The 25,817-nt window shown below is 39.7% G+C and overlaps 3 protein-coding genes across 4 annotated transcripts; all 3 read left to right on the top strand.

The window, feature by feature from the left end:
• The first annotated feature begins 190 nt into the window (after positions 1 to 190).
• On the top strand, positions 191 to 25,608 carry LOC115013482 (protein unc-45 homolog B-like). The gene is made up of 20 exons (XM_029439821.1): positions 191 to 304; positions 19,458 to 19,619; positions 19,731 to 19,767; positions 19,871 to 20,046; positions 20,340 to 20,429; positions 20,525 to 20,692; positions 20,880 to 21,045; positions 21,253 to 21,423; positions 21,534 to 21,705; positions 21,807 to 22,107; positions 22,689 to 22,783; positions 23,053 to 23,194; positions 23,277 to 23,417; positions 23,544 to 23,671; positions 23,926 to 23,992; positions 24,065 to 24,178; positions 24,540 to 24,655; positions 24,764 to 24,881; positions 24,972 to 25,127; positions 25,336 to 25,608. Exons 2-20 carry the CDS (start codon positions 19,458 to 19,460, stop codon positions 25,606 to 25,608), a joined length of 2,793 nt encoding a protein of 930 aa, XP_029295681.1. The 5' UTR covers positions 191 to 304.
• LOC115013481 (protein unc-45 homolog B-like) lies at positions 244 to 7,440 on the top strand. 2 transcript variants are annotated; one of them, XM_029439820.1, is made up of 20 exons: positions 244 to 304; positions 921 to 1,082; positions 1,194 to 1,230; positions 1,334 to 1,509; positions 1,804 to 1,893; positions 1,989 to 2,156; positions 2,344 to 2,509; positions 2,717 to 2,887; positions 2,998 to 3,169; positions 3,271 to 3,571; positions 4,152 to 4,246; positions 4,516 to 4,657; positions 4,740 to 4,880; positions 5,007 to 5,134; positions 5,389 to 5,455; positions 5,528 to 5,641; positions 6,003 to 6,118; positions 6,227 to 6,344; positions 6,435 to 6,590; positions 6,799 to 7,071. In XM_029439820.1, exons 2-20 carry the CDS (start codon positions 921 to 923, stop codon positions 7,069 to 7,071), a joined length of 2,793 nt encoding a protein of 930 aa, XP_029295680.1. In that variant the 5' UTR covers positions 244 to 304. The 2 variants fall into 2 exon arrangements, with proteins under 2 accessions (XP_029295680.1, XP_029295679.1); XM_029439819.1 differs by lacking the exon at positions 244 to 304 and adding an exon at positions 534 to 570 and having other exon boundaries at positions 6,799 to 7,440.
• On the top strand, positions 9,160 to 12,677 carry LOC115013659 (kinetochore protein NDC80 homolog). Its single transcript, XM_029440105.1, has 9 exons — positions 9,160 to 9,253; positions 9,350 to 9,448; positions 10,057 to 10,262; positions 10,514 to 10,660; positions 10,881 to 10,970; positions 11,089 to 11,181; positions 11,361 to 11,491; positions 11,711 to 11,813; positions 12,134 to 12,677. Exons 1-9 carry the CDS (start codon positions 9,160 to 9,162, stop codon positions 12,260 to 12,262), a joined length of 1,092 nt encoding a protein of 363 aa, XP_029295965.1. The 3' UTR covers positions 12,263 to 12,677.
• Positions 25,609 to 25,817: the final 209 nt, after the last annotated feature.

The raw sequence follows: 25,817 nt of genomic DNA, 5'->3' as shown, positions 1-25,817 counted from the left end.
AAGCCTTGGATAATTCAAAGACACCAGAACAATATTGGTTGCAACACAAGTAATCAGGGTTTAGAATGACCTTTGGCCTTTTGACCTTACAAAGTTGTCTTTTGGGGTTTTAGTGTGCTCGCAGTGAACCCCTACGTGAGATGGATGGTCCACCTTGGTTCTGTCTCATTGAGATCCACTATAAATATAAATTAGGTGTTGGTGGGGGGAAGTTACATGAGACAAAAAAGTTTGTAACAAACATTACGGACTAGAGGTCCAGACCATCTATGCAGAGCAAGAGATACAACACGCAATCCTAAAGGTACTGTACAGCTTCCACAGAGATCTGTTGCTTTTTTATCTGGGTGACATTCCTGTATGCAGAGGGTACTTAGGATAAGTACGCGGATAGACTGTGACTAGGTGATAGTGACCATTGGGAAAGTGGCATTTGTTGCAAGGCTCCAACTGGGGTACAAGACCGTGCCCAAATAAGGTGTGAGGGGAGGCCATTTAAAGTTAGAGATAACATGTGCATGGCCATTTGCTACAAGAAACAGGTCAGCAGGACACTGATTGCTAACAATGGTAAGAACAAAAACATTTCTAATGCTACAGTAGCTTAAATAATATTTGTATGCTGACAGATGATTATAATTCTCCACAATGAATGTCAAATACAAATCTGTACTTTATTTACTCGCCAGACGTATATATGTTTTACTTCTTTTTTAATGCTCTGTACCTTTAAAATCACAACAAAAGTGTGTTAAATATTTAGCTTATTTGAAATATTTGTGTTTGTATCTAGAAATCCCTTTGTTCTTGGTATAAAGCTTTGGTGGCTTTATTACAGTTACAGAAGTGTTGACGGTCAGGTTGTATTTTTACATGAAAAACCCAAAGTTTTTATATCATAACTGACTCTTTTCTACCAGATGGGAGACCCGATCAAGTTAAAAGATGAAGGAAACATCCACTTCCAGGCAGGAGATACCGAAAATGCCATTGAGTGCTACACTAAAGCCATTAAGGCGTGCAAGGACAAAAAAGTGCTTGCTGTCATTTACAGGAACAGATCTGCATGCTACATAAAAAAGGTAAGCAGTTTGGTAAAGCTACAGAAAAACAAGCATGTAACAAATAGTTAATATTTGTAATTTCTTTGGCAAATTTGCACTTTTATTTAGATGTTACTGTTTTTCTTACAGGAAAACTATGCCAATGCAGCATCTGATGCATCTAAAGGTAGAAGAATAATCAAAGCAAACAATAGAAGCAATGACACCAATAAACATGAACCTAAACAAAAGGCCACAACTCATTATAACTCTTTATTCCTCCTTTATAGCAATTGATGTTGATGCTGCAGATATTAAAGCCTTGTATCGGCGTTGCCAAGCTCTGGAGAAACTAGGAAAACTGGACTTGGCTTTCAAAGATGTGCAGAGGTGCGCCACCCTGGAACCAAAGAATATGACATTCCTGGAGACTCTCCGCCGGCTGGGAGCAGACATCCAGGCCAAGGTCGGCATTACAAAGAACAACACACCCACACACTAGATGTTCATCTAGTAGACTACACACATTACTTTGCATAAAAGCATTCAGCAACACTGAATCAGCACTGCCACATGTATTCATCAATGATCGTTTGGCTGAAATATCTGAATGGTTTAGATAGCTTCGGTTGTAGTTGTAGAAATAAATGTTTTTTTGATATTAAAGAAAATTGACAGATTGATTTACTGAACCACATGTATACGTTTTATACATGTCAGCATCAGGAAAGGATGAAAGTTTCATTTTGATTCTCCGCAGCTCAAGACATCATTCTCCACAGATTCAAGGGTACAGACCATGTTTGAAATTCTCCTTGATGAGGAAATGGAAAAAGACAAGAGGGAAAAGGTGGGGATTATTTGTGTGAATTAAAAACATTGATACCTCTTTTATGTGGATGTGCATAGTGGTTTCACTTCTGCTTCTTATTCTTTTATGTCTAGGCTGCCAACAACCTGATCGTGCTGTCAAGAGAGGACGCCGGAGCAGAGAGAATCTTCCAGAATAACGGAGTGCCTCTGCTGCTCAACATGATAGAGACCGGCAAACAAGAGATGATCCTGGCTGCTGTTCGTACTTTGTCCGGAATATGCACAGGACACAAAGCTCGGGTGAGCATACTCATAAAAAATGCAAAGTTAAAGTGAAAATCAAAGAGGGAAAAGCCTTTTTCAAAAACAATCAAACTTTAAAAGTACAACTTCTACAAATATGATGACATTAGAGATAAGTTTAATATTATTTACATTTCATTTTTTCACTAAATGTACTTAATGTTTGTTTCTTACCACTAAACAGGCCATGGCCATCATTCAAATGGTGGGTGTTGATAAGATGTGCAGCATCATGGCTGTTGACAACGAGGAGATCTCACTGGCAACCTGCAACCTCTTCCAGTGCATCAACGAATCCCTCACTGGTGAAGATAAAAGGGAATATGGGAAAGAAGAAGCCTTGGTTTTGGGTGAGAGCTCATTTCATCATCCGTATCTGTAACAAAAAGTAGATTTTATTATGGAAACTTACTCAGAACATCATTTTCAACTAAACCCTATATAATCAATGACATAATGTAAAAGGGAAGTCGACAGGGGCTATGCTACTGTTAGGGTTTTTTCACAGCACTGCTGACTGAGACATGTGTTCTTTTATATCATCTGTACATCTGCAGATGCATCTAAAGACCTGAAAACCATTCTCCTCTCTCTGGTGGAGATGGTTGCTAGTAAGAAGGTGTCTAGCCATGGCAGAGACCAAGCACTGAACCTCCTGAGCAAAAATGTACCTCGCACTAGCATGAAAGTGAAAGACAACTCCAGGACACTCTTCACTATTGACCACGGTGAGCCATGGGCTAATTTATTTGTTTGAGCTTCATTGCTGCCTCCCAGACTCCACAATAAAGTATATTAAACAAACATCTCTATGTGCATATATGTGTTTGCGCTCCAGGTCTGAAGAAGATCCTCAAGGTGTGTGGTCAAGTTCCAGAACTGCCAGACCAGCTGCCCATGACAGAGAACACACAGCTGATTGCCAGCGTGCTGCTCAACAAGCTCTATGACGACCTATCATGCGACCCAGAGCGAGACAACTTCAGGGACATTTGTGATGAATATATCAAGTAGGTCCATAAATGACAGATTTACCAGTGTTGCAGCGAAGCCTTTCTAAATGGAATAACTTACTTTTTTCTTTCCTTGTTCTCTATTCCTTTTTCCACAGATCCAAAATTGACCCCAACGACATGGACAAGACCATCCACGCTATAAACACCATCTCAGGGCTGCTTCAGGGTCCCTTTGATGTCGGTAACGCCCTGGTTGGACGGCAAGGCATAATGGAGATGATGGTGGCACTGTGTGGCTCCGAACGTGAGGTGGACCAGATGGTTGCTGTGGAGGCGCTGATCCATTCCTCCTCGAAGATTAGCCGTGCCTCCTTTATCATCACTAACGGTGTGTCACTGCTCAAGGACATCTACAAGAAGACCAAGAATGAGAAGATTAAAATACGTTCGCTGGTGGTGAGTGTGTCATGGAAAGAATGGAAAAAAGTAATGAGTTTTGACAATAAATACAGAATGACAGTACCACACATTGTGAAAACATCACAGTATGAACAATACAAGACAGTACAGAGCAGTTAAAACATAGTGAGCAGCTACTGTTTATCTATTTTATCTTTATTTATTCAGCCATTTTCATTGAGATTAGGATCACTTTACCAAGAGAGACCTGAGAACAAGAAACATTTACAAAAACACAAACAACAAAACAAAAAACAACACAGCTACATTATAACATGGAATTAAAAGCTGTGACCATAAACATAAGACACATCAGTTAACAAAGCTAGTTTGAGGGTACATGGAAATCCAAGGATATCTAAGTAATAACTGGATCATGTAGGCTACTGTAGATTTGAAAAAGAGAAGAGATGTGAGGTAGTTTAGAAGCGTTTTAAATTGTAACTGTAAACTGTTGCACTTGGCACAGAAGTCCTGCTGTTTCCTTTGATACATAATATAACAAACTTTAATTACAACTTGTAGATTTTGTCCATGTGCATACTGGTATGCATTCTCATGTCCATGTCCTCTTCAGGGTCTCTGTAAACTGGGTTCATCTGGAGGTGATGATTACAGTTTAAGGCAATTCGCTGAGGGCTCAACAGAGAAGCTGGCCAAGCAGTGCAGAAAGTGAGTATTCACACAGACTGTTAAAGTGACAGTGCTAAAATCTGGCAGGTTATTATCCATAATGATAGAAAAAGTGAAGGTATGTATAAATACAAAACTGATTCCTAACATTAGTATTTTTCTAAATGTATGCTTAATACCTAGATGGTTATTATCTAATTGTGATGGTTATAATTTTCTTACAATACAGTACCAGTACCTTGCAATACTACCACTTCACATCATCACAAATAAATACCTACTACTGTTAAATGTTTCCTTTTTGTTAGGTGGCTCTGTAATCCCCAGATTGATACTAAAACAAGAAAGTGGGCTATTGAGGGTCTGGCTTATCTGACTAATGATGCTGACGTGAAAGATGACTTTGTTGAAGATGAGATTGCCCTGAAAGCCATGTTTGACCTGGCCAAGGTATGAAAATAACAGACAGGAATAAACATTCAGTGTATCAGATTAGAGATAAATAACCTCTCTCCTTTCTCTGTGTTTTTAGTCTACGGATAAGACGATCATATTTTCAGTAGCCTGCACATTGGTTAACTGCACCAACTGCTATGAAAAGAAGGACGTTATGCCTGAACTAGTCCAACTAGCCAAGTTCTCAAAACAACATGTGCCTGAGCAACACCCCAAGGTAAAAGAGGAAGACTAAACTAAACCACCGTTTTAGACAGCAGATCACAACAAATATACTGACATAGCAGGTTATGTTACACACATGCTAACAGATGTACACACTTTTTATACTTTCTTTTCACAGGACAAGAAGGACTTTATTGAGAAGAGAGTGAAAAGGCTGCTGAAGGCTGGAATCATTTCAGCTCTTGCTGTCATGGTCAAGGCGGACAGCTCTATCCTGACCGACCACACCAAGGAGATGATGTCAAGGTGAGAGGGGAAATAAAAATGTTATGAATCACAGCACGTATATAGCTAAGCTGACAACAAATGGCTTTTTATTTGCCATTGCCATCTTGATAAAGTGCATTTTGTGTTTATTTCTAAATGTGCAATTACAGAGATTAGGTAATGCAAGCTAAAACATAAACGCATACATTCAATGCATTGTATATTCCCTCTTAATTAAATTGCAACATTGCTTAGAATGATATGATTGTTAAACCTTTTGTTTTTATCCTTAGAGTTTTCTTGGCATTGTCAGATGATCCCAAAGATCGTGGCACTATTGTAGCACAAGGTGGGGGAAAGGTGAGTCAAAGCAAACATTTATTTGACAAACTGGTTGTTGTAAAATATACACCATGTCCACTCCACCCTTAGGCTTTGATACCACTCGCTCTGGAAGGGACGGAAGCTGGGAAGACAAAGGCAAGCCACGCCATTGCCAAGATTGCAGCTATTTCCAACCCAGAAATTGCCTTCCCTGGTGAGAGGGTAAGACATACAAAACTAATGGTTTTGTTTATATCTATGGTTTATATGGCACCCATTTGATATGATAGTGGGGGAAGGTGAATGGAAGTTTAATGAGGTAGACCTACCACATTCTACCTACAAACTGCTTTCTCTTTTGATCTTGCCTTCCTTTGCCTATGTTTCTTTGTCTCTCTATATGCTGGAATATGATGGGACACTTTATGCAGTGTTTCTGATTGTCTGATTGGTGCTCTTCTTGGTTTATATTATTATAACTGATGATTTTTTCTTTGTTCCTCACTTTAAGTATGATCTATGCTGATCTATGCTATACAAATTACTTTTAAAAATGTAATTCTCTATCATACTTGGTTGACAGGTGTATGAGGTGGTGCGACCTTTAGTCGGCCTCCTTCACACAGACAAAGATGGAATACAGAACTTTGAGGCTCTGCGAAGCCTTACCAACTTGGCTGGTTTCAGTGAAAAACTAAGGTAACATTTATCTCCATCACATGTTATTGTGGTCACTGTGACGATTACTGCAGCTTGCGTATATTTCCTTATTGTGGGTTTTCACCCTAACCTTCATCTGTTTTGTAGACTAAAGATTTTGAAGGAGAAAGCTCTGACAGACATTGAGAACTACATGTTTGAGGATCATGACCAGATCAGACAGGCTGCCACTGAATGCATGTGCAACCTTATTTCATGTAAAGAGGTGAGGAAAATGTAGCTAATTACGACACATAATAAGGTATGATTCACCAACATGACAAACCCGTGTCTAACAGGTGTTTGTGTGTCTTAGGTCCAAGAGCGCTATCTGGCCGATGGCAATGATAAGCTGAAGCTGCTGGTACTGCTATGTGGTGAGGATGACGAAAACATTCAGGTACCTGCAGCTGGAGCTCTCGCCATGCTCACTGCTACTCAGAAGAAGATCTGCACCAAGCTGACCCTTGTGGTATGTACAACAGCATGCTTTTACTGTAGAACATAATTATCACTTCAATGTCCCATCAGAGTCAAACAAAACACTAACAAAGTAAAGTTTCACCCCTTCAAAATAAAATTATTTATTATTATTATTAGAGTTATACACAACATAATTGCAAGTGTTAAAAGTGTTTCACACCGTTTTACAAGTGTCACTGATTGATCTCTCCCAACAGACTACACAGTGGCTTGAGATCCTGCAGAGGTTGTGTCTACATACCAACCTTTCCATACAGCATCGTGCCCTTGTAATTATCTACAACATGCTCAACTCAGACAACAATGAGCTGGCCAAGAATCTGATCGAGAGTGAGCTGCTGGAAATCATCTCAATCATTGGCAAGGCGGAGGACAATCCCAAGAGGCAGCAGGCCATCGATACAGCACGTACATGTCTGATCAAAGCCATGGATCTTGGTCTCATCAAACCGTTTGCCAGCCCTTCTTAAAATCTGGCTCGATGGATATTTCTTTTTATTTCCTTTAAATACAACTTTTTTTTGCAAATGTGTTCCCCATCGAAGATATGAAAGGATTCTCTGATCTGGAGCCAAATCTCTAAAGATAATTTCTCAGTATAAATCAGTGTTTTTATTTTTTACAGAGGCTGTTTTGGGGCTTGGGCAGTAGAATATGCACACATCTATTTTCCATCAGGACGCATTTTTCTTTATTTTACAAGCGATGTATTATTTCCCTTTGTGTTGCACTGTAACTGTGAATTCATATTTCAAGACTGAGCAGTTTACATGTGTTAGTTCCACTGTTTGTCATCTGTGTGATTAGATGACACAAATAAATATACCCTTTAAATAACACCTAAATCAGGGGTGGTGAACTTTTTTTTTTTTTTAGATGACATGACCACGTTCCACTCGTGTTGCGTTCAAGGACCCTGACCTTGGCCAGGAAAAACAGTCAATCGTCCGTTTTATTCTATTGCTGACTAGATTAATTTGTTTTGGTTATTTGGAGTTGATTTTTTGCTTGTGTTTATGAATTACCTCGAGGGCCGGATCAAATGGTCTCGCGGCCAAAAACAACAACACAAATAACTTGAATCAAAACGTTCTTTCTTCTCAGAACCGTACTGGTGCTGCTCTTTCCAAGCAAACAAAGGGGGAAACCCAACCACCATGGCTTTCTTTCAAGTAACATATATCGCCACAGAGCCCTCTAGAACAGAGAGTTTACAAGTTTAACAAATATACATTGTTTTCAAATGCAACAAATGTTACTTTGCCTTGGTTAATGGAAATTAGAACCGTAAATGAAATAAAGAACTGAAAAAAAAAAATAGGCTGAGCAAATTGTTAGTGAGGAAGTTAGTGCTTCACCACACTCTGATCCTAGGTTAGGTTTTATTGATAATTTGTATTGTTTGTTCTGGTGCTAGTCATCAAATTATTTAAATGTTCTTAGAAAACATAACAGTTATTTCCATAAACTGAAATATTACAGCACAGCTTGTGACTTGGTGGACACTGGGGTCTCAGGTGTTGGCTTAAAAAATGACATTGTGTACATGCCATATTCATATATAGCTGTTATAGTTTGAGTTTTAATAAGTCTATTTAAATATCACCTGGAGCCCTTAAAGTCCGGTAAGGGATATTTCTTCAATCTAGTGCGCAATAACTTGTTTGCTTGTGGTTCTAGACCAATATCGCTAGGGGGGCCTGGTTGGGGCCAAGTGTTTTGTCAGAGGGGCACATTCAACCCGAGGTACATTCAAGTCGGGACAAAAGAGACAAAGAAGTGTTCAAGCCTTCAACATCAGAATCAGAATTTGGTTTATTGCCAAGCAGGTTTTCACATACAAGGAATTTGCTTTGGTGTGTAATGGTGCAAACATAAACACAGTAGGAGAAATTAAATAAAAAATAAAAATAAGAGCAAATACAGAAGAATATAAATATAGAAAAAAAGAATGTACAGAATGTAATGAAAAATATGTACAGTATATCTTTATTAAATTAAAATGAAATGTGTTGTAGTAGAAGAAATGTGCAAAATACTCAGAGGGATGTGCAAAGGTTCCCACATACGGAGTATGAGGTAGAGTTTGTAGGGTACAGATGTGGATCACAAATGACAGGGGGGGAGGGAGAGACAGTGTCAGTGGGGGTCTCTGGCATTGTTGATGAGGCCAACTGCAGAGGGGAAGAAGCTATTCATATGGCGTGAGGTTTTGGTCCTGATGGACCGCAGCCTCCTGCCGGATGGGAGTGACTGAAAAAGTCTTTGTCCAGGGTGGGAGGGGTCTGCTGCAATCTTACCTGCGCGCTTTCGGGTCCTGGAGGCGTGCAGGTCCTGGAGGGATGGCAGATTGCAGCTGATCACCTTCCCCGCAGAGCGAATGACACGCTGCAGTCTGACCTTGTCCCAGTCAGTGGCAGCAGTGTACCAGATGGTGATGGAGGAGGTGAGGATGGACTCGATGATGGCAGGTGTAGAAGTGCACCAGCATCGTCTTTGGCAGGTTGAATTTCCTCAGCTGCCGCAGGAAGTACATTCTCTACTGTACTTTTTTGATGATGCTGATGTTCAGCTCCCACTTCAGGTCCTGGGTGATGATGGTGCCCAGGAAGCGTAAAGGACTCCACAGAGTCCACAGGGGAGTCACACGGGGTGATTGGGGCAGGTGTGGCTGGGCTCTTCCTGAAGTCCACTATCATCTCCACTGTCTTTAGAGCGTTGAGCTCCAAGTGGTTCACACCGCACCAGGTCACCTGTCGTTCAATCTCCCATCTCTTATCCTTTATTCCTTTACAGCCAACCTGGAGAACAAAGACTCTGAACTGAGTGAGGAGCTGGAGACCACTGGTAAATATAACCATATCAGATGGTTCTTTAGCAGGATGCACTGGTTCTTTAGCAGGATGCACTGGTTCTTTAGCAGGATGCACTGGTTCTTTAGCAGGATGCACTGGTTCTTTAGCAGGATGCACTGGATCCTGTGGACATTTGATGGTGGATCTCAATATTCAGACACTAATTGCTACTATGCTTTAAGTAACTGGAATTACACATTTCCAAGTTCTTTTTGGGCCTGTGCACACACACGGCGCCAACACAATAAGGATTCCACTTAAGGTTTAACTAGATTTGTGTCTTGGCTGTGACATTTTCCCCTGTTAAAAAAAACATTTAACATTCCTGTTTTTAATTAATAGGCCACCAGAGACCATACTTTTCAGGGTTTTGCTGAACTGCTAACTGCACATATTGAGTTTCTTACTGTCACCCAGTAAACAAAGAAAGCTCCTACTAAGCAACAAAGTTCTGGTTCAAATTGGCTCACACCCGGGGGTTTAACTAATCTGTTATGTAGTCACAAGAGGGCCTATTGGGTCTTCTACAATAGCTTTCCAATCAGAACTGAGGATTGAATCTGATTTCATATCGTGTTTTTTGTCTTTCTCTTTCTGCAGGCAGTCATCTGGAGTCTCTAAAACATGAGCAAGATGAACTGCTGCACCTCCTGAAGAACCAGAGGTTTACGCCGGCTGATGTCGAGAGGATCAACAGAGAGAAGAGAGAACTCCAACAGACCATCTCCAGTCTCAGCAAGTCTCTTGAAGACGCTGAGCAGCACAAGTGGAATGAGGAGATCGCTCTGGCCAAAGTGAACGAGAAGGTACTGTATGTAGATCTAGTATGTTTGCACAGAGGAGCAGGGATAGTAGCACTTTTTTCCATTAAGATAGGGTATATGACATATGACTTGGTCTCTTGGGATTAAAATATGATATTTTGTGTCCCTGTTGTAATCAGTAAAGATTGATAATAGCAGGTGTTTTTCATCCAGCAGCACGCATTTTGACCTTTTTGATTGAACTTGTTTCCTTGCCCTTCCTGTGTCTGTCCTATCCTGCTATTTCCCTCCAGGCGGAGTTGAAGGTAGCAGAGTACCACAAGCTGGCACGTAAACTGAAGCTGATACCACTGTCTGCAGAGAACGCCTGTGGTCATGATTTTGAGATCAGGCCGTTTGAATGTGGACTCGGCATGGTTCAGCATAAAGCGCAGACACAGGTACTGTGTATTGTGTAATAATCCTGTTCACACAAACTATTAAATTCCGTATGAACACGGCTAGCTTACTGTCCCAATGCTGAGGTTATCTCCAGTTGTTTCGAGCTTTTGACATTTTATATATTATTCTGTTGGAAAATTGATTGATGTAAAACAAAATTGTGTGAAGATATATTTTGGTATTCTCTGTCCATGTTCTGATCTATGCTTTGTGTTGTAGATGCTCCTCAGAAAGCTCGTCAGTGACGTGGAGGAGGAGAACAGTCGATTAGCCAACATGAAACTCAGTCTGGAGGAGTCTAGTGAACAGGTAACAAAAACCTTATTATTTTGCGCTGTCATCTTTTTCTTGTACTGACACACAAAATAACCAAAGTGCGTCTTTTATAATCACATTTGTCCTTTTTAAATGTGTGTGTGTCTTTAAGGTGAATTCTAACATCTTGGACAAGTCCAATGACCTGAAGCAGCTGAGAGAGCAGATCCGCAAGGTGGATGAACGGTTGGATTCCGACATGCAGGTATAGTCCATATACTTCAGTCTGCTTCTGTTTGTGTCTGTTCTTCACTGAACTATTTGTCTTCTGAGCTGATAAACAAAAATGAGTTTACATTTTAACATGTTGGTGACATAGAGAAAATGCACAGTTGCATCATACATGTAATAACAATAGTTTCCTGCGTGCTTGTTTCCATATAGGAGCTGGCCCAGGAGGAACAGGACTGGGCAGCAGAGATGGAGTCAGTGGAGAACCATCGTAGGCTTCTTGAGAAGAAGGTTAATTATGGATACGACGAGTCAGTGCAACAACTGAAGGCAGCGCAACAACAGTGAGTGATTGTCTAAAGGATTACATCGTCCTGTTGGAGCCTGTGGCCGCTACACAACAAAGCATTGTCTAAAGGACCTCGTAATACTGTCTCATCTTAATACCTCTGCCTCATTTATTTTCATTTTTTATAAGATGAGACTTTATGTGAGTGTTAACATCCTCCAGGTTTCTGTCTGTCTAACTCAGAATGAAACACTTGTGTTCATCTCTTCTTCAGGTACCACCTGGTGCTGCAGGAGACCAATGAGGAGAGGCGTACAGTAGCAAACAACCTAGCGTCTGTATTTACTACAGCTGCTAACCACTTGTCAATCACAGAGGTGACTTTCTCTTTATCTCCGGCATACTTACATTAGTTTTAGCAAGCTAATAAACTTATGTGTCATTAAGTAAATGTAGCAAAGTATTTCACAGTGGTTTAGATGCGACTGTAGCCATCGCTGCCTCAATATCTTGAGGCTTTCCATGCCAAAAGGATTTGATGGTATGAAAGACACAAAAGGGATTATAGCAAAACTCAGTTGTAAAAAGCCGAATGCACTACAACTATCTTAATCTAAAGATATTTTACATATTGGTCTGATGGCATCATTATTCCTGTATTTATATTGTAATGCATGCTGTGGTTCTTGTCCAACAGAAGTGCATGGAGGATCTTCACAGCAGAGTGCAGCGTGTTTGCTCTAAGGCTGTGGAAGAGGATGAAGCTGTTGTGCAGAAGCTGAGGGAAACTTTGAAGACCTTCACATCCAAAGCAAACAGTTTGTAAAGTGAGGCGTGAGGGTGGGGGCCTTTAAGTCGGCAGATAATTTAAGAGACAATGGGTGGGGGAGTTTTTCCTGTCATTTGTGTTTTTTTAGAATGAATCTTGAGAAAAGAAAGAAACGTAACACATTAGATTTTCATTCATTAGTTCTGAACATGTTTTTGTAATTGTATCCTATGACTTATAGCCTTAGATTAACAAAAAATGTCACCGCCAGTTTTCTTGGTATAAATTATTCTGTTTGAACAGCAGTGTGTATTTGCAGCCACAGAAGCATTGTAAATACAAAGTGGTTGCATCAAGACGGAGGTTTTGAAGTCTTAATTCACATTCAGTTACCCGGTATTAACAGAATGTTCACGTCTGTGTTTTGTGTCTGTTTCAACACTTTTAATAAACATTCATATGCTAAATAAAAGTGACTAACCCTATTTGTGCCCAAATACTATATTCAATATGTTAAGGGAAAATGTGTTGTGTTTATTAAATGTCTTTCATAGGAAAAACATTTCTTTACGCTGCATGTGTGTGCATATCTTTAATATTCAATTTGTTATGAGTTTACCAAATACGTGATTTTTTTGTCTGAGATACAGCCATGTTCTTATCATATTATATTTAGACTTTGGACACATGGGACTACTGTTTTTCCTAAAAATATAATAACATGTATAGAAAAATAAATGTGTGCAAAAAGACTAAATATAATGCAAGTTTGATAAGAACCACTAATTTTTCAGCCAAATGGTTTGACCAATTTAAAATATGTCTTCATATTTGTGCTGTGTTGCGGACACTAAAGGGTTTAAACCGTTAAATTTCTATAGAATTGTTTAACATGTGTCAACAAGACGCCAGAGTAATGCATACCAAAGCACTTCATATATTTGTAAACTTCCTTGTTTGTGGCTTTAAGATCCTTCCTCACGGTGGTCGTGCTGTCCCAATAGTTGTGTTGTTCTGAAGCCACTAGAAGGCAGCACACACCTCTGGTTGCTAAAACGTGTGTGTGTATATATTTATATATATATATATATATATATGAAAATTAACACAGGGTTCCTATGGATTCTTCAAGGCTTAATAGGTATTTAATAAATGAATATAACAATAAGGCCTCACCTGTTATTAAAATGTCTTAGATTCATCTTTCAAAGGTCTATGACATTGCAATTGAAAATCTCAAAAATAATGATCTATTTTTAGAATGATTTACCAAATGTCTCTAGCATTAATGTCAGGCGGAACCAGCCACACACATGTTGTTTGTTTGCAGATGCATCTCCAGTTAGCAACAACATGGGGAAATGTTTTGCTACAATAAACATTTGGGTAAAGTTGTGCCTAACCGTAAGTAAGTGGTCTTTAAGAATTTGCTTATTGTAGGGTTGGTCTTATATTTCATTGCGAGTGTCTTTTAAAAGCCTTAAATCTAACTTGTCTTCAGCTGTAGGAACAAAAGATGTGTAACAACTCTCTGGATCAGAGTAAGCACCAGATGCAAAGGTGTTTAAATGTTTTTGTTGGCTGAATCTCTTCATCTCAATGGGAGTCTACAGCAGCAAATACCCCTATGTGTTGTTAAAGAAATGCAAGTACCAACTAACTCTGCAGTCAATACAACATACCTGCAGCACCGCCATTACATTTAACCCAACTCAAAAACACTTTGCTTCTTATACATTGTTGATCCAGTCTTGATAATATATGAGAAGAAAATGGGTTTCGGACACCTTTACTTATCTGTGAATTTATGAATTTGACTTAAGTTAAGATTAGTTCAGGCAATCACTGAACCAATGAAATAGCAGACAGTTTCCATTTCTGTCTGCAACATTTATCCTATTTTTACTGAACAAATTAGAGCATTTTAAGTTTTTTATTTAAGCCAAAACTCATAAACTGACTGGCTCATTAGTAAATGAAGCGTTTCTTTTAGGAGTTTTCTGTACTGCTGCTAGGACCATTTATTGAAAATTGCTTGTCCGAGGCTCCACAATGCTCCTATGTCACGGTCAATATCGCACATTGTACCAGTTTCCAATGAACTCTGCATGCTTGGCCTGCAGTATTGGTATTTTTCACATCTATATCCAGAGATTCTATCCAGAGATTCAATCCAGATATCCTGTGGCAATCTACACAATTCAAGCCACAATTTGGGTTTAAAAAAATATTTTTTTTCTTTTTGTATCCTGATCCAGTGTTTGTCAGACTGTCTTATTAAACTTTAGGGTTCACAGCCTTTTTCACAGGATCTTTTTTAATTAAAGATGTATGTTTTCTTATTCAGCTACTCTTGTTTGACACGGTGGTATTAAGTTATGATTTCACAGAAGTGCATCTTTTTCCAATTTACTCATTCCACCCTAAAGGGAAAATCCACCCTACAACCTAACACTTAAAATTGTCCAGTAAATTTCAATGTACCTATCTTACCTATATTTTGTACATGACATGATGCATCAACACAGAGCCATAATAAGTCTGGTTTAGTTTTCTTGTGCTTTGTTTGTGTTTTCTTTGTCTTCTAACATCTTGGGACCATGTTGGAAATAAGTGTTTACACTTTAACATGTTATCCTTTAGATACTTTTATTTCTTTGTCTCATAATGAATAAATAGAATCAATAAAGTGTCCTTAAAATTTGAAGCAAAGAATTGCAGTTGATTGCTTTCGTCACTTAACTTCCACCTGTTGAAAGAAAAAATAAAGAAAAAAATAAATAATTTAATGGAAATAAAGAAAGAAAGCAAATGAAAAAGAGTAATGGATATTTTAAACAACACAACAGTGGTTGGAAATCTTCCAAATGTGAGAGTTTGCTGCTTGTCTCTGTTTTAGTCATCGTTGGTTGGACAATTTCAAGATGTCTCCTTTAATGATAGAAATTCTAAGAGACATTTTCTACACTATTGTTTGACAGTTTTTTATTAAGTTATTTGAGAAAATAATTGGCAGGTGATGAAAATAATCCTGAAATACTTCATAACTTTGCCTAACTCAACATCATAGACTTATAAGATCTGCTAAAGGAGTATTTTCTATTTGAAAGCGTTGCAAACAAAGCTGAAGTATAATCCTGGGATTTGGGGCGACGGCCTGACCCTAAAACTCCACATCGTGTCAATACAATAAACTGGAAGAAGTTTCTACAGGGGGAACGTTTGAAAAGCGTCAGCGCTGCGAGCGTGAGAGAAATGTTTTGGCAGATGTGATGAGAAGAGATGAGGTGATTGTGAGGGGCTCCGTGGAGAGAGGGAATGAAAAATGTGATGGATAACTTCCACCACTAGCAGAGGCAACCCCTGTGCATGTGTGTGTGTGTTGGATGGGGAGGAGGGGAGGGGTTTGTGCAGGAAGTTGAAGGAGAGGAGAAAGGCTGGTGCCGTGTGTTAACAGCCACAGAGACTTACTTCAACTAAACAGGACAGACCATGGTGTGTTTATCAGATCCCATATGGACAGGTGGCATCCATAAATGCCATTTTAAAAGACTTCAGAGTGCGTGTATGTGTCTTTGCATGGGTGAGAAAATGAATGTCATGATTTGTGTATCTTTGTACCCCTCAGAGGCATGTACATGGTGGCCTGAATGTGTATGTGTGTGACTCCTCGTGCAGGAATTTGCGTGCTTATTTCTGCATAAGCCTGTGTTTGTATTTGTGTTTTTGCCTGTTTCCATGGATCTTTACATGTTGTGTGTGTGTGTGTGTGTGTGTGTGTGTGTGTGTGTGTTGTCCCGTGTTGCCTGTGGCTCCTCAGCCCGCGTAGACCTATTTCATCATGGATCATTGCATCCAAAGACATGCACCATGAATTCTTAATACACTGTATGTTCCTGCTCTCACACAGGGGAAGTCAATTTGCCTATTGCCTAATTGGCCTAACTCTTCCAGGGATTGTGTGAGCGTGTGTGTGTGTATGTGTGTGTGTGTGTGTAGTTCTCACAGGGCCTCTAATAGAAGGCAGATGTAAGGAGGAGGGTGTGTGATTGTGTGGTGTGCACACGAGACAGGCTCAAGAAAAAAAGAATGAAGACGTAAAAACAAAGTGAAAACTCAAAGGTTATCTTCTTCCCTGCTCTGTGACCTGGAGAAGGTGTGTGTTGCTGCTTCACCGTGTACCACAAGGCTTTCAGCGGCTAATCTGTCAATCCAGAGACAGCCAGACACAGTAGAGCGGCAAGGTGTTAATGTGGAGTCTCATTTGGGGTTAATCTCACCCATCCACCACTAAAATAATCTGTTCTACAGATGTGGGAAATGAAGGCAGAGAGAAAGGGGAAGATAAAGAGAGAATTCCATGCTCTATTTTTCTCTCTATTTTCTGTCTCACAGCAACCCTGTCAAAACACCATTGTGTAGCTGAAATCTGTCTTCCTTAGACCTACATTATGACTAGCTCTGGCATTTTGATTTCTGTTCCAGCAACTAATTGTCTCCAGATTTAGAAGACAAATCCACTACTGCTATAGCTGTGGCACAAACACGCACAGAAATGACGCAAATGTTGTAACGAGATTCAGATTAAAAAAAACTTCAGACAACTGTTGACATCTCGGCTTCAGTACAGTCATTAATAACAATAACACAGCAATTACCGACATAATGATGCATCCATCTGGGGCTGTCAAATATATGGTGTACTATGTGCAACATTTGCTCTTCGCAAATTGCTTGTTTGAGCTGATATGTAATGCGTTGCTGATGTTAAAGAACATTTGTGCTGCGGCTGAGTCTTGGTCAGAGTTGGTTTATTTTTTGTGTCCCGGAGAAGGGGCAACGTCTGCTTGTCTACATGAATTAAAGACGAGTACTTACAGATGACAGAAATGTTGGAGGTCAGACAGCTTAGTATGCAAAATATGTAAATATGTAATGCAAGATACATCAGATATACAACGTTACTTTAATAATAATGGAAATTGTTACAGCAGAGTGTCTGCATATTGAAGGAAACACTTTTCTTTTAAATACCGATCATCTGATTGTGTTGTGCAGAGATCTGCAGCTGCAGTTGGCTGGATGGGCAGTGCAATAAAACATTTCTTTTTTTTAAATCTTTGATTGTGCATCAAGGCAATTATATAATTTGCTATCATTTATCTGTGGTTTTCACTGCTTATTTTGTGGTGAATATCTGATTTTTATGCTCAATACATGCACAAGTATTCATTTTCTGTGTTCCTAAAGACCCTGTCGCACATATCCGTATGACAGAAACGTATGTCAGAGTCCAAATACGTCCAACTTTTCATCGGATTGGAAAAGTGAACATATACAGATACGCATGTCTAACCTATTGATAGCGCATCACTTACTAATACAGAATGTATCAGACGAATACCCAACGAATGCATAACGTATACAAAAATATGGCGTATACAAAATATCGGCAACACGCTGGTGTACGTTGATATAAGGTAAGGTATAAGTAGTATTCGTTAAGAGCACGCGGTGTTACGCTGGGGTGCGTTGTTGAACGCTGATGTTTTGAGCATGTTCAAAATTACCGGACGTACCCGACGTGTGCTTCATAAGATATGCAGACGTTACACATAAGTTACGTTACATTAGACATACGTGAATACGGAATACGTACGTGAATATTTACCTACGTGAATATAGTACGTAAATACTTACCTACGTAAATATAGTACGTAAATACCTACGTGACTACGTTAGAGGTACGTTAGATATAGGCTACGTCGGCTGACGGTGAATCCTACAGCCAACGTATTGATAACGAGTGGATAACCTATTCCTAACCTATGTTAAGATGATGCCTGACGACGGAGTAACTTATTAAACGTGTTTCTACAGTACAGCTAGCGTTCAGCATGTTAGCCGTTCTCCAGCATCAGCATGACGTGAACCAGATGGCACTTTTCCAGCTGCGTTGGCCATATGCTCTGATACGTTTTAAATCAGTAAGTGATACGCTATCAATATGTTGGACATGCGTATAATAATTCGTTATGTATTCGTTATGTATACGTCAGCTACAACACCGCTGTGGAAAAGTTGGACGTATTTGGACTCTGACACATTTTGAGCTAATTTTCATATACGCCGGCATGTTTCTGCCATACGGAACTGTGTATGTCTGCCGTGTTCGGCGTATCGTCTGCGTCCTTCAAACGAGCACAACTTACCCTTAATTTATATCAACCTATTGCCGATATTTCGTATGCGCCGGCATCCCTCCTCCGCTGTCCTTTGCGAACACCTACACACACCTACAGTCAGAGGCAGAGTGGAGGAAAGGAGAGGGGTGAACTAAAAGAAATTTTCGCCACTTCCACTCCCCGCTAATTGGTTTGGATGCACTTAATATGGTGGACACTCCAAGCGAACGTGCAAACAGAGATTTGGTAGAAGGGAGGGGTGTAGGGACCGTATTGGAAGAATGGAGTATGACACTGACACAACACTGTCTGTGTCACAAAAAGCTCTTGAATAAGGCTGGGCAGACTAGCGTACAGCGTCTACTCCTGTCATCACAAGTGTGTGTGTGCGACAGCTTTTTCCATGGGCTCTCCCACTGCTCCTGAAGCATGTGTGAGGGCAGTGGTTCCTTCTTGTTATGGTTCCTTTGATCACAGTGTGCTGTGTTGACATTATGGCTGCGTCCTGTGTGACTTCAGCGCATGTTGACAGTTTCCTGTGTGTTCAGCCTCAGTGTGAAGCGCTGTAATCAGGGTATCTTTTGTTGAATAATAGATTCAATGAGTGACCGGTTTACACACAGCAGGTTTCAGCTCGCTCATAATTCAGCTAAGGCATGAAATGTAACAGTTTCTTAAATGTTATTCTTTTGTGTCAGAGCAATTTATGGTAAGTGGTAAGAACAAAAACATTTCTAATGCTACAGTAGCTTAAATAATATTTGTATGCTGACAGATGATTATAATTCTCCACAATGAATGTCAAATACAAATCTGTACTTTATTTACTCGCCAGACGTATATATGTTTTACTTCTTTTTTTAATGCTCTGTACCTTTAAAATCACAACAAAAGTGTGTTAAATATTTAGCTTATTTGAAATATTTGTGTTTGTATCTAGAAATCCCTTTGTTCTTGGTATAAAGCTTTGGTGGCTTTATTACAGTTACAGAAGTGTTGACGGTCAGGTTGTATTTTTACATGAAAAACCCAAAGTTTTTATATCATAACTGACTCTTTTCTACCAGATGGGAGACCCAATCAAGTTAAAAGATGAAGGAAACATCCACTTCCAGGCAGGAGATACCGAAAATGCCATTGAGTGCTACACTAAAGCCATTAAGGTGTGCAAGGACAAAAAAGTGCTTGCTGTCATTTACAGGAACAGATCTGCATGCTACATAAAAAAGGTAAGCAGTTTGGTAAAGCTACAGAAAAACAAGCATGTAACAAATAGTTAATATTTGTAATTTCTTTGGCAAATTTGCACTTTTATTTAGATGTTACTGTTTTTCTTACAGGAAAACTATGCCAATGCAGCATCTGATGCATCTAAAGGTAGAAGAATAATCAAAGCAAACAATAGAAGCAATGACACCAATAAACATGAACCTAAACAAAAGGCCACAACTCATTATAACTCTTTATTCCTCCTTTATAGCAATTGATGTTGATGCTGCAGATATTAAAGCCTTGTATCGGCGTTGCCAAGCTCTGGAGAAACTAGGAAAACTGGACTTGGCTTTCAAAGATGTGCAGAGGTGCGCCACCCTGGAACCAAAGAATATGACATTCCTGGAGACTCTCCGCCGGCTGGGAGCAGACATCCAGGCCAAGGTCGGCATTACAAAGAACAACACACCCACACATAGATGTTCATCTAGTAGACTACACACATTACTTTGCATAAAAGCATTCAGCAACACTGAATCAGCACTGCCACATGTATTCATCAATGATCGTTTGGCTGAAATATCTGAATGGTTTAGATAGCTTCGGTTGTAGTTGTAGAAATAAATGTTTTTTTGATATTAAAGAAAATTGACAGATTGATTTACTGAACCACATGTATACGTTTTATACATGTCAGCATCAGGAAAGGATGAAAGTTTCATTTTGATTCTCCGCAGCTCAAGACATCATTCTCCACAGATTCAAGGGTACAGACCATGTTTGAAATTCTCCTTGATGAGGAAATGGAAAAAGACAAGAGGGAAAAGGTGGGGATTATTTGTGTGAATTAAAAACATTGATACCTCTTTTATGTGGATGTGCATAGTGGTTTCACTTCTGCTTCTTATTCTTTTATGTCTAGGCTGCCAACAACCTGATCGTGCTGTCAAGAGAGGACGCCGGAGCAGAGAGAATCTTCCAGAATAACGGAGTGCCTCTGCTGCTCAACATGATAGAGACCGGCAAACAAGAGATGATCCTGGCTGCTGTTCGTACTTTGTCCGGAATATGCACAGGACACAAAGCTCGGGTGAGCATACTCATAAAAAATGCAAAGTTAAAGTGAAAATCAAAGAGGGAAAAGCCTTTTTCAAAAACAATCAAACTTTAAAAGTACAACTTCTACAAATATGATGACATTAGAAATAAGTTTAATATTATTTACATTTCATTTTTTCACTAAATGTACTTAATGTTTGTTTCTTACCACTAAACAGGCCATGGCCATCATTCAAATGGTGGGTGTTGATAAGATGTGCAGCATCATGGCTGTTGACAACGAGGAGATCTCACTGGCAACCTGCAACCTCTTCCAGTGCATCAACGAATCCCTCACTGGTGAAGATAAAAGGGAATATGGGAAAGAAGAAGCCTTGGTTTTGGGTGAGAGCTCATTTCATCATCCGTATCTGTAACAAAAAGTAGATTTTATTATGGAAACTTACTCAGAACATCATTTTCAACTAAACCCTATATAATCAATGACATAATGTAAAAGGGAAGTCGACAGGGGCTATGCTGCTGTTAGGGTTTTTTCACAGCACTGCTGACTGAGACATGTGTTCTTTTATATCATCTGTACATCTGCAGATGCATCTAAAGACCTGAAAACCATTCTCCTCTCTCTGGTGGAGATGGTTGCTAGTAAGAAGGTGTCTAGCCATGGCAGAGACCAAGCACTGAACCTCCTGAGCAAAAATGTACCTCGCACTAGCATGAAAGTGAAAGACAACTCCAGGACACTCTTCACTATTGACCACGGTGAGCCATGGGCTAATTTATTTGTTTGAGCTTCATTGCTGCCTCCCAGACTCCACAATAAAGTATATTAAACAAACATCTCTATGTGCATATATGTGTTTGCGCTCCAGGTCTGAAGAAGATCCTCAAGGTGTGTGGTCAAGTTCCAGAACTGCCAGACCAGCTGCCCATGACAGAGAACACACAGCTGATTGCCAGCGTGCTGCTCAACAAGCTCTATGACGACCTATCATGCGACCCAGAGCGAGACAACTTCAGGGACATTTGTGATGAATATATCAAGTAGGTCCATAAATGACAGATTTACCAGTGTTGCAGCGAAGCCTTTCTAAATGGAATAACTTACTTTTTTCTTTCCTTGTTCTCTATTCCTTTTTCCACAGATCCAAAATTGACCCCAACGACATGGACAAGACCATCCACGCTATAAACACCATCTCAGGGCTGCTTCAGGGTCCCTTTGATGTCGGTAACGCCCTGGTTGGACGGCAAGGCATAATGGAGATGATGGTGGCACTGTGTGGCTCCGAACGTGAGGTGGACCAGATGGTTGCTGTGGAGGCGCTGATCCATTCCTCCTCGAAGATTAGCCGTGCCTCCTTTATCATCACTAACGGTGTGTCACTGCTCAAGGACATCTACAAGAAGACCAAGAATGAAAAGATTAAAATACGTTCGCTGGTGGTGAGTGTGTCATGGAAAGAATGGAAAAAAAGTAATGAGTTTTGACAATAAATACAGAATGACAGTACCACACATTGTGAAAACATCACAGTATGAACAATACAAGACAGTACAGAGCAGTTAAAACATAGTGAGCAGCTACTGTTTATCTATTTTATCTTTATTTATTCAGCCATTTTCATTGAGATTAGGATCACTTTACCAAGAGAGACCTGAGAACAAGAAACATTTACAAAAACACAAACAACAAAACAAAAAACAACACAGCTACATTATAACATGGAATTAAAAGCTGTGACCATAAACATAAGACACATCAGTTAACAAAGCTAGTTTGAGGGTACATGGAAATCCAAGGATATCTAAGTAATAACTGGATCATGTAGGCTACTGTAGATTTGAAAAAGAGAAGAGATGTGAGGTAGTTTAGAAGCGTTTTAAATTGTAACTGTAAACTGTTGCACTTGGCACAGAAGTCCTGCTGTTTCCTTTGATACATAATATAACAAACTTTAATTACAACTTGTAGATTTTGTCCATGTGCATACTGGTATGCATTCTCATGTCCATGTCCTCTTCAGGGTCTCTGTAAACTGGGTTCATCTGGAGGTGATGATTACAGTTTAAGGCAATTCGCTGAGGGCTCAACAGAGAAGCTGGCCAAGCAGTGCAGAAAGTGAGTATTCACACAGACTGTTAAAGTGACAGTGCTAAAATCTGGCAGGTTATTATCCATAATGATAGAAAAAGTGAAGGTATGTGTAAAATACAAAACTGATTCTAACATTAGTATTTTTCTAAATGTATGCTTAATACCTAGATGGTTATTATCTAATTGTGATGGTTATAATTTTCTTACAATACAGTACCAGTACCTTGCAATACTACCACTTCACATCATCACAAATAAATACCTACTACTGTTAAATGTTTCCTTTTTGTTAGGTGGCTCTGTAATCCCCAGATTGATACTAAAACAAGAAAGTGGGCTATTGAGGGTCTGGCTTATCTGACTAATGATGCTGACGTGAAAGATGACTTTGTTGAAGATGAGATTGCCCTGAAAGCCATGTTTGACCTGGCCAAGGTATGAAAATAACAGACAGGAATAAACATTCAGTGTATCAGATTAGAGATAAATAACCTCTCTCCTTTCTCTGTGTTTTTAGTCTACGGATAAGACGATCATATTTTCAGTAGCCTGCACATTGGTTAACTGCACCAACTGCTATGAAAAGAAGGACGTTATGCCTGAACTAGTCCAACTAGCCAAGTTCTCAAAACAACATGTGCCTGAGCAACACCCCAAGGTAAAAGAGGAAGACTAAACTAAACCACCGTTTTAGACAGCAGATCACAACAAATATACTGACATAGCAGGTTATGTTACACACATGCTAACAGATGTACACACTTTTTATACTTTCTTTTCACAGGACAAGAAGGACTTTATTGAGAAGAGAGTGAAAAGGCTGCTGAAGGCTGGAATCATTTCAGCTCTTGCTGTCATGGTCAAGGCGGACAGCTCTATCCTGACCGACCACACCAAGGAGATGATGTCAAGGTGAGAGGGGAAATAAAAATGTTATGAATCACAGCACGTATATAGCTAAGCTGACAACAAATGGCTTTTTATTTGCCATTGCCATCTTGATAAAGTGCATTTTGTGTTTATTTCTAAATGTGCAATTACAGAGATTAGGTAATGCAAGCTAAAACATAAACGCATACATTCAATGCATTGTATATTCCCTCTTAATTAAATTGCAACATTGCTTAGAATGATATGATTGTTAAACCTTTTGTTTTTATCCTTAGAGTTTTCTTGGCATTGTCAGATGATCCCAAAGATCGTGGCACTATTGTAGCACAAGGTGGGGGAAAGGTGAGTCAAAGCAAACATTTATTTGACAAACTGGTTGTTGTAAAATATACACCATGTCCACTCCACCCTTAGGCTTTGATACCACTCGCTCTGGAAGGGACGGAAGCTGGGAAGACAAAGGCAAGCCACGCCATTGCCAAGATTGCAGCTATTTCCAACCCAGAAATTGCCTTCCCTGGTGAGAGGGTAAGACATACAAAACTAATGGTTTTGTTTATATCTATGGTTTATATGGCACCCATTTGATATGATAGTGGGGGAAGGTGAATGGAAGTTTAATGAGGTAGACCTACCACATTCTACCTACAAACTGCTTTCTCTTTTGATCTTGCCTTCCTTTGCCTATGTTTCTTTGTCTCTCTATATGCTGGAATATGATGGGACACTTTATGCAGTGTTTCTGATTGTCTGATTGGTGCTCTTCTTGGTTTATATTATTATAACTGATGATTTTTTCTTTGTTCCTCACTTTAAGTATGATCTATGCTGATCTATGCTATACAAATTACTTTTAAAAATGTAATTCTCTATCATACTTGGTTGACAGGTGTATGAGGTGGTGCGACCTTTAGTCGGCCTCCTTCACACAGACAAAGATGGAATACAGAACTTTGAGGCTCTGCGAAGCCTTACCAACTTGGCTGGTTTCAGTGAAAAACTAAGGTAACATTTATCTCCATCACATGTTATTGTGGTCACTGTGACGATTACTGCAGCTTGCGTATATTTCCTTATTGTGGGTTTTCACCCTAACCTTCATCTGTTTTGTAGACTAAAGATTTTGAAGGAGAAAGCTCTGACAGACATTGAGAACTACATGTTTGAGGATCATGACCAGATCAGACAGGCTGCCACTGAATGCATGTGCAACCTTATTTCATGTAAAGAGGTGAGGAAAATGTAGCTAATTACGACACATAATAAGGTATGATTCACCAACATGACAAACCCGTGTCTAACAGGTGTTTGTGTGTCTTAGGTCCAAGAGCGCTATCTGGCCGATGGCAATGATAAGCTGAAGCTGCTGGTACTGCTATGTGGTGAGGATGACGAAAACATTCAGGTACCTGCAGCTGGAGCTCTCGCCATGCTCACTGCTACTCAGAAGAAGATCTGCACCAAGCTGACCCTTGTGGTATGTACAACAGCATGCTTTTACTGTAGAACATAATTATCACTTCAATGTCCCATCAGAGTCAAACAAAACACTAACAAAGTAAAGTTTCACCCCTTCAAAATAAAATTATTTATTATTATTATTCGAGTTATACACAACATAATTGCAAGTGTTAAAAGTGTTTCACACCGTTTTACAAGTGTCACTGATTGATCTCTCCCAACAGACTACACAGTGGCTTGAGATCCTGCAGAGGTTGTGTCTACATACCAACCTTTCCATACAGCATCGTGCCCTTGTAATTATCTACAACATGCTCAACTCAGACAACAATGAGCTGGCCAAGAATCTGATCGAGAGTGAGCTGCTGGAAATCATCTCAATCATTGGCAAGGCGGAGGACAATCCCAAGAGGCAGCAGGCCATCGATACAGCACGTACATGTCTGATCAAAGCCATGGATCTTGGTCTCATCAAACCGTTTGCCAGCCCTTCTTAAAATCTGGCTCGATGGATATTTCTTTTTATTTCCTTTAAATACAACTTTTTTTGCAAATGTGTTCCCCATCGAAGATATGAAAGGATTCTCTGATCTGGAGCCAAATCTCTAAAGATAATTTCTCAGTATAAATCAGTGTTTTTATTTTTTACAGAGGCTGTTTTGGGGCTTGGGCAGTAGAATATGCACACATCTATTTTCCATCAGGA

This window comes from Cottoperca gobio, chromosome 9 (genome assembly GCF_900634415.1).
Source record: "Cottoperca gobio chromosome 9, fCotGob3.1, whole genome shotgun sequence".
In the NCBI taxonomy this organism is placed as follows: domain Eukaryota; kingdom Metazoa; phylum Chordata; class Actinopteri; order Perciformes; family Bovichtidae; genus Cottoperca; species Cottoperca gobio.
Note: the sequence above shows the minus strand (reverse complement) of the source record. Positions and strands in the feature narration are given on the sequence as shown.

What these genes read in the sequence shown, in the direction of transcription:
- LOC115013482 (XM_029439821.1), top strand. Translation starts at nt 19,458, where the DNA reads ATGGGAGACCCAATCAAGTTAAAAGATGAAGGAAACATCCACTTCCAG. An exon ending in TTAAAATACGTTCGCTGGTG is followed by an intron (nt 22,108 to 22,688) that starts GTGAGTGTGTCA and finishes TGTCCTCTTCAG; the next exon opens with GGTCTCTGTAAACTGGGTTC. An exon ending in TGCCTGAGCAACACCCCAAG is followed by an intron (nt 23,418 to 23,543) that starts GTAAAAGAGGAA and finishes TTCTTTTCACAG; the next exon opens with GACAAGAAGGACTTTATTGA.
- LOC115013659 (XM_029440105.1), top strand. Translation starts at nt 9,160, where the DNA reads ATGCTGATGTTCAGCTCCCACTTCAGGTCCTGGGTGATGATGGTGCCC. An exon ending in TGGCCAAAGTGAACGAGAAG is followed by an intron (nt 10,263 to 10,513) that starts GTACTGTATGTA and finishes ATTTCCCTCCAG; the next exon opens with GCGGAGTTGAAGGTAGCAGA. An exon ending in GGTTGGATTCCGACATGCAG is followed by an intron (nt 11,182 to 11,360) that starts GTATAGTCCATA and finishes GTTTCCATATAG; the next exon opens with GAGCTGGCCCAGGAGGAACA.
- LOC115013481 (XM_029439819.1), top strand. An exon ending in TTGCCTTCCCTGGTGAGAGG is followed by an intron (nt 5,642 to 6,002) that starts GTAAGACATACA and finishes CTTGGTTGACAG; the next exon opens with GTGTATGAGGTGGTGCGACC. An exon ending in GGTTTCAGTGAAAAACTAAG is followed by an intron (nt 6,119 to 6,226) that starts GTAACATTTATC and finishes TCTGTTTTGTAG; the next exon opens with ACTAAAGATTTTGAAGGAGA.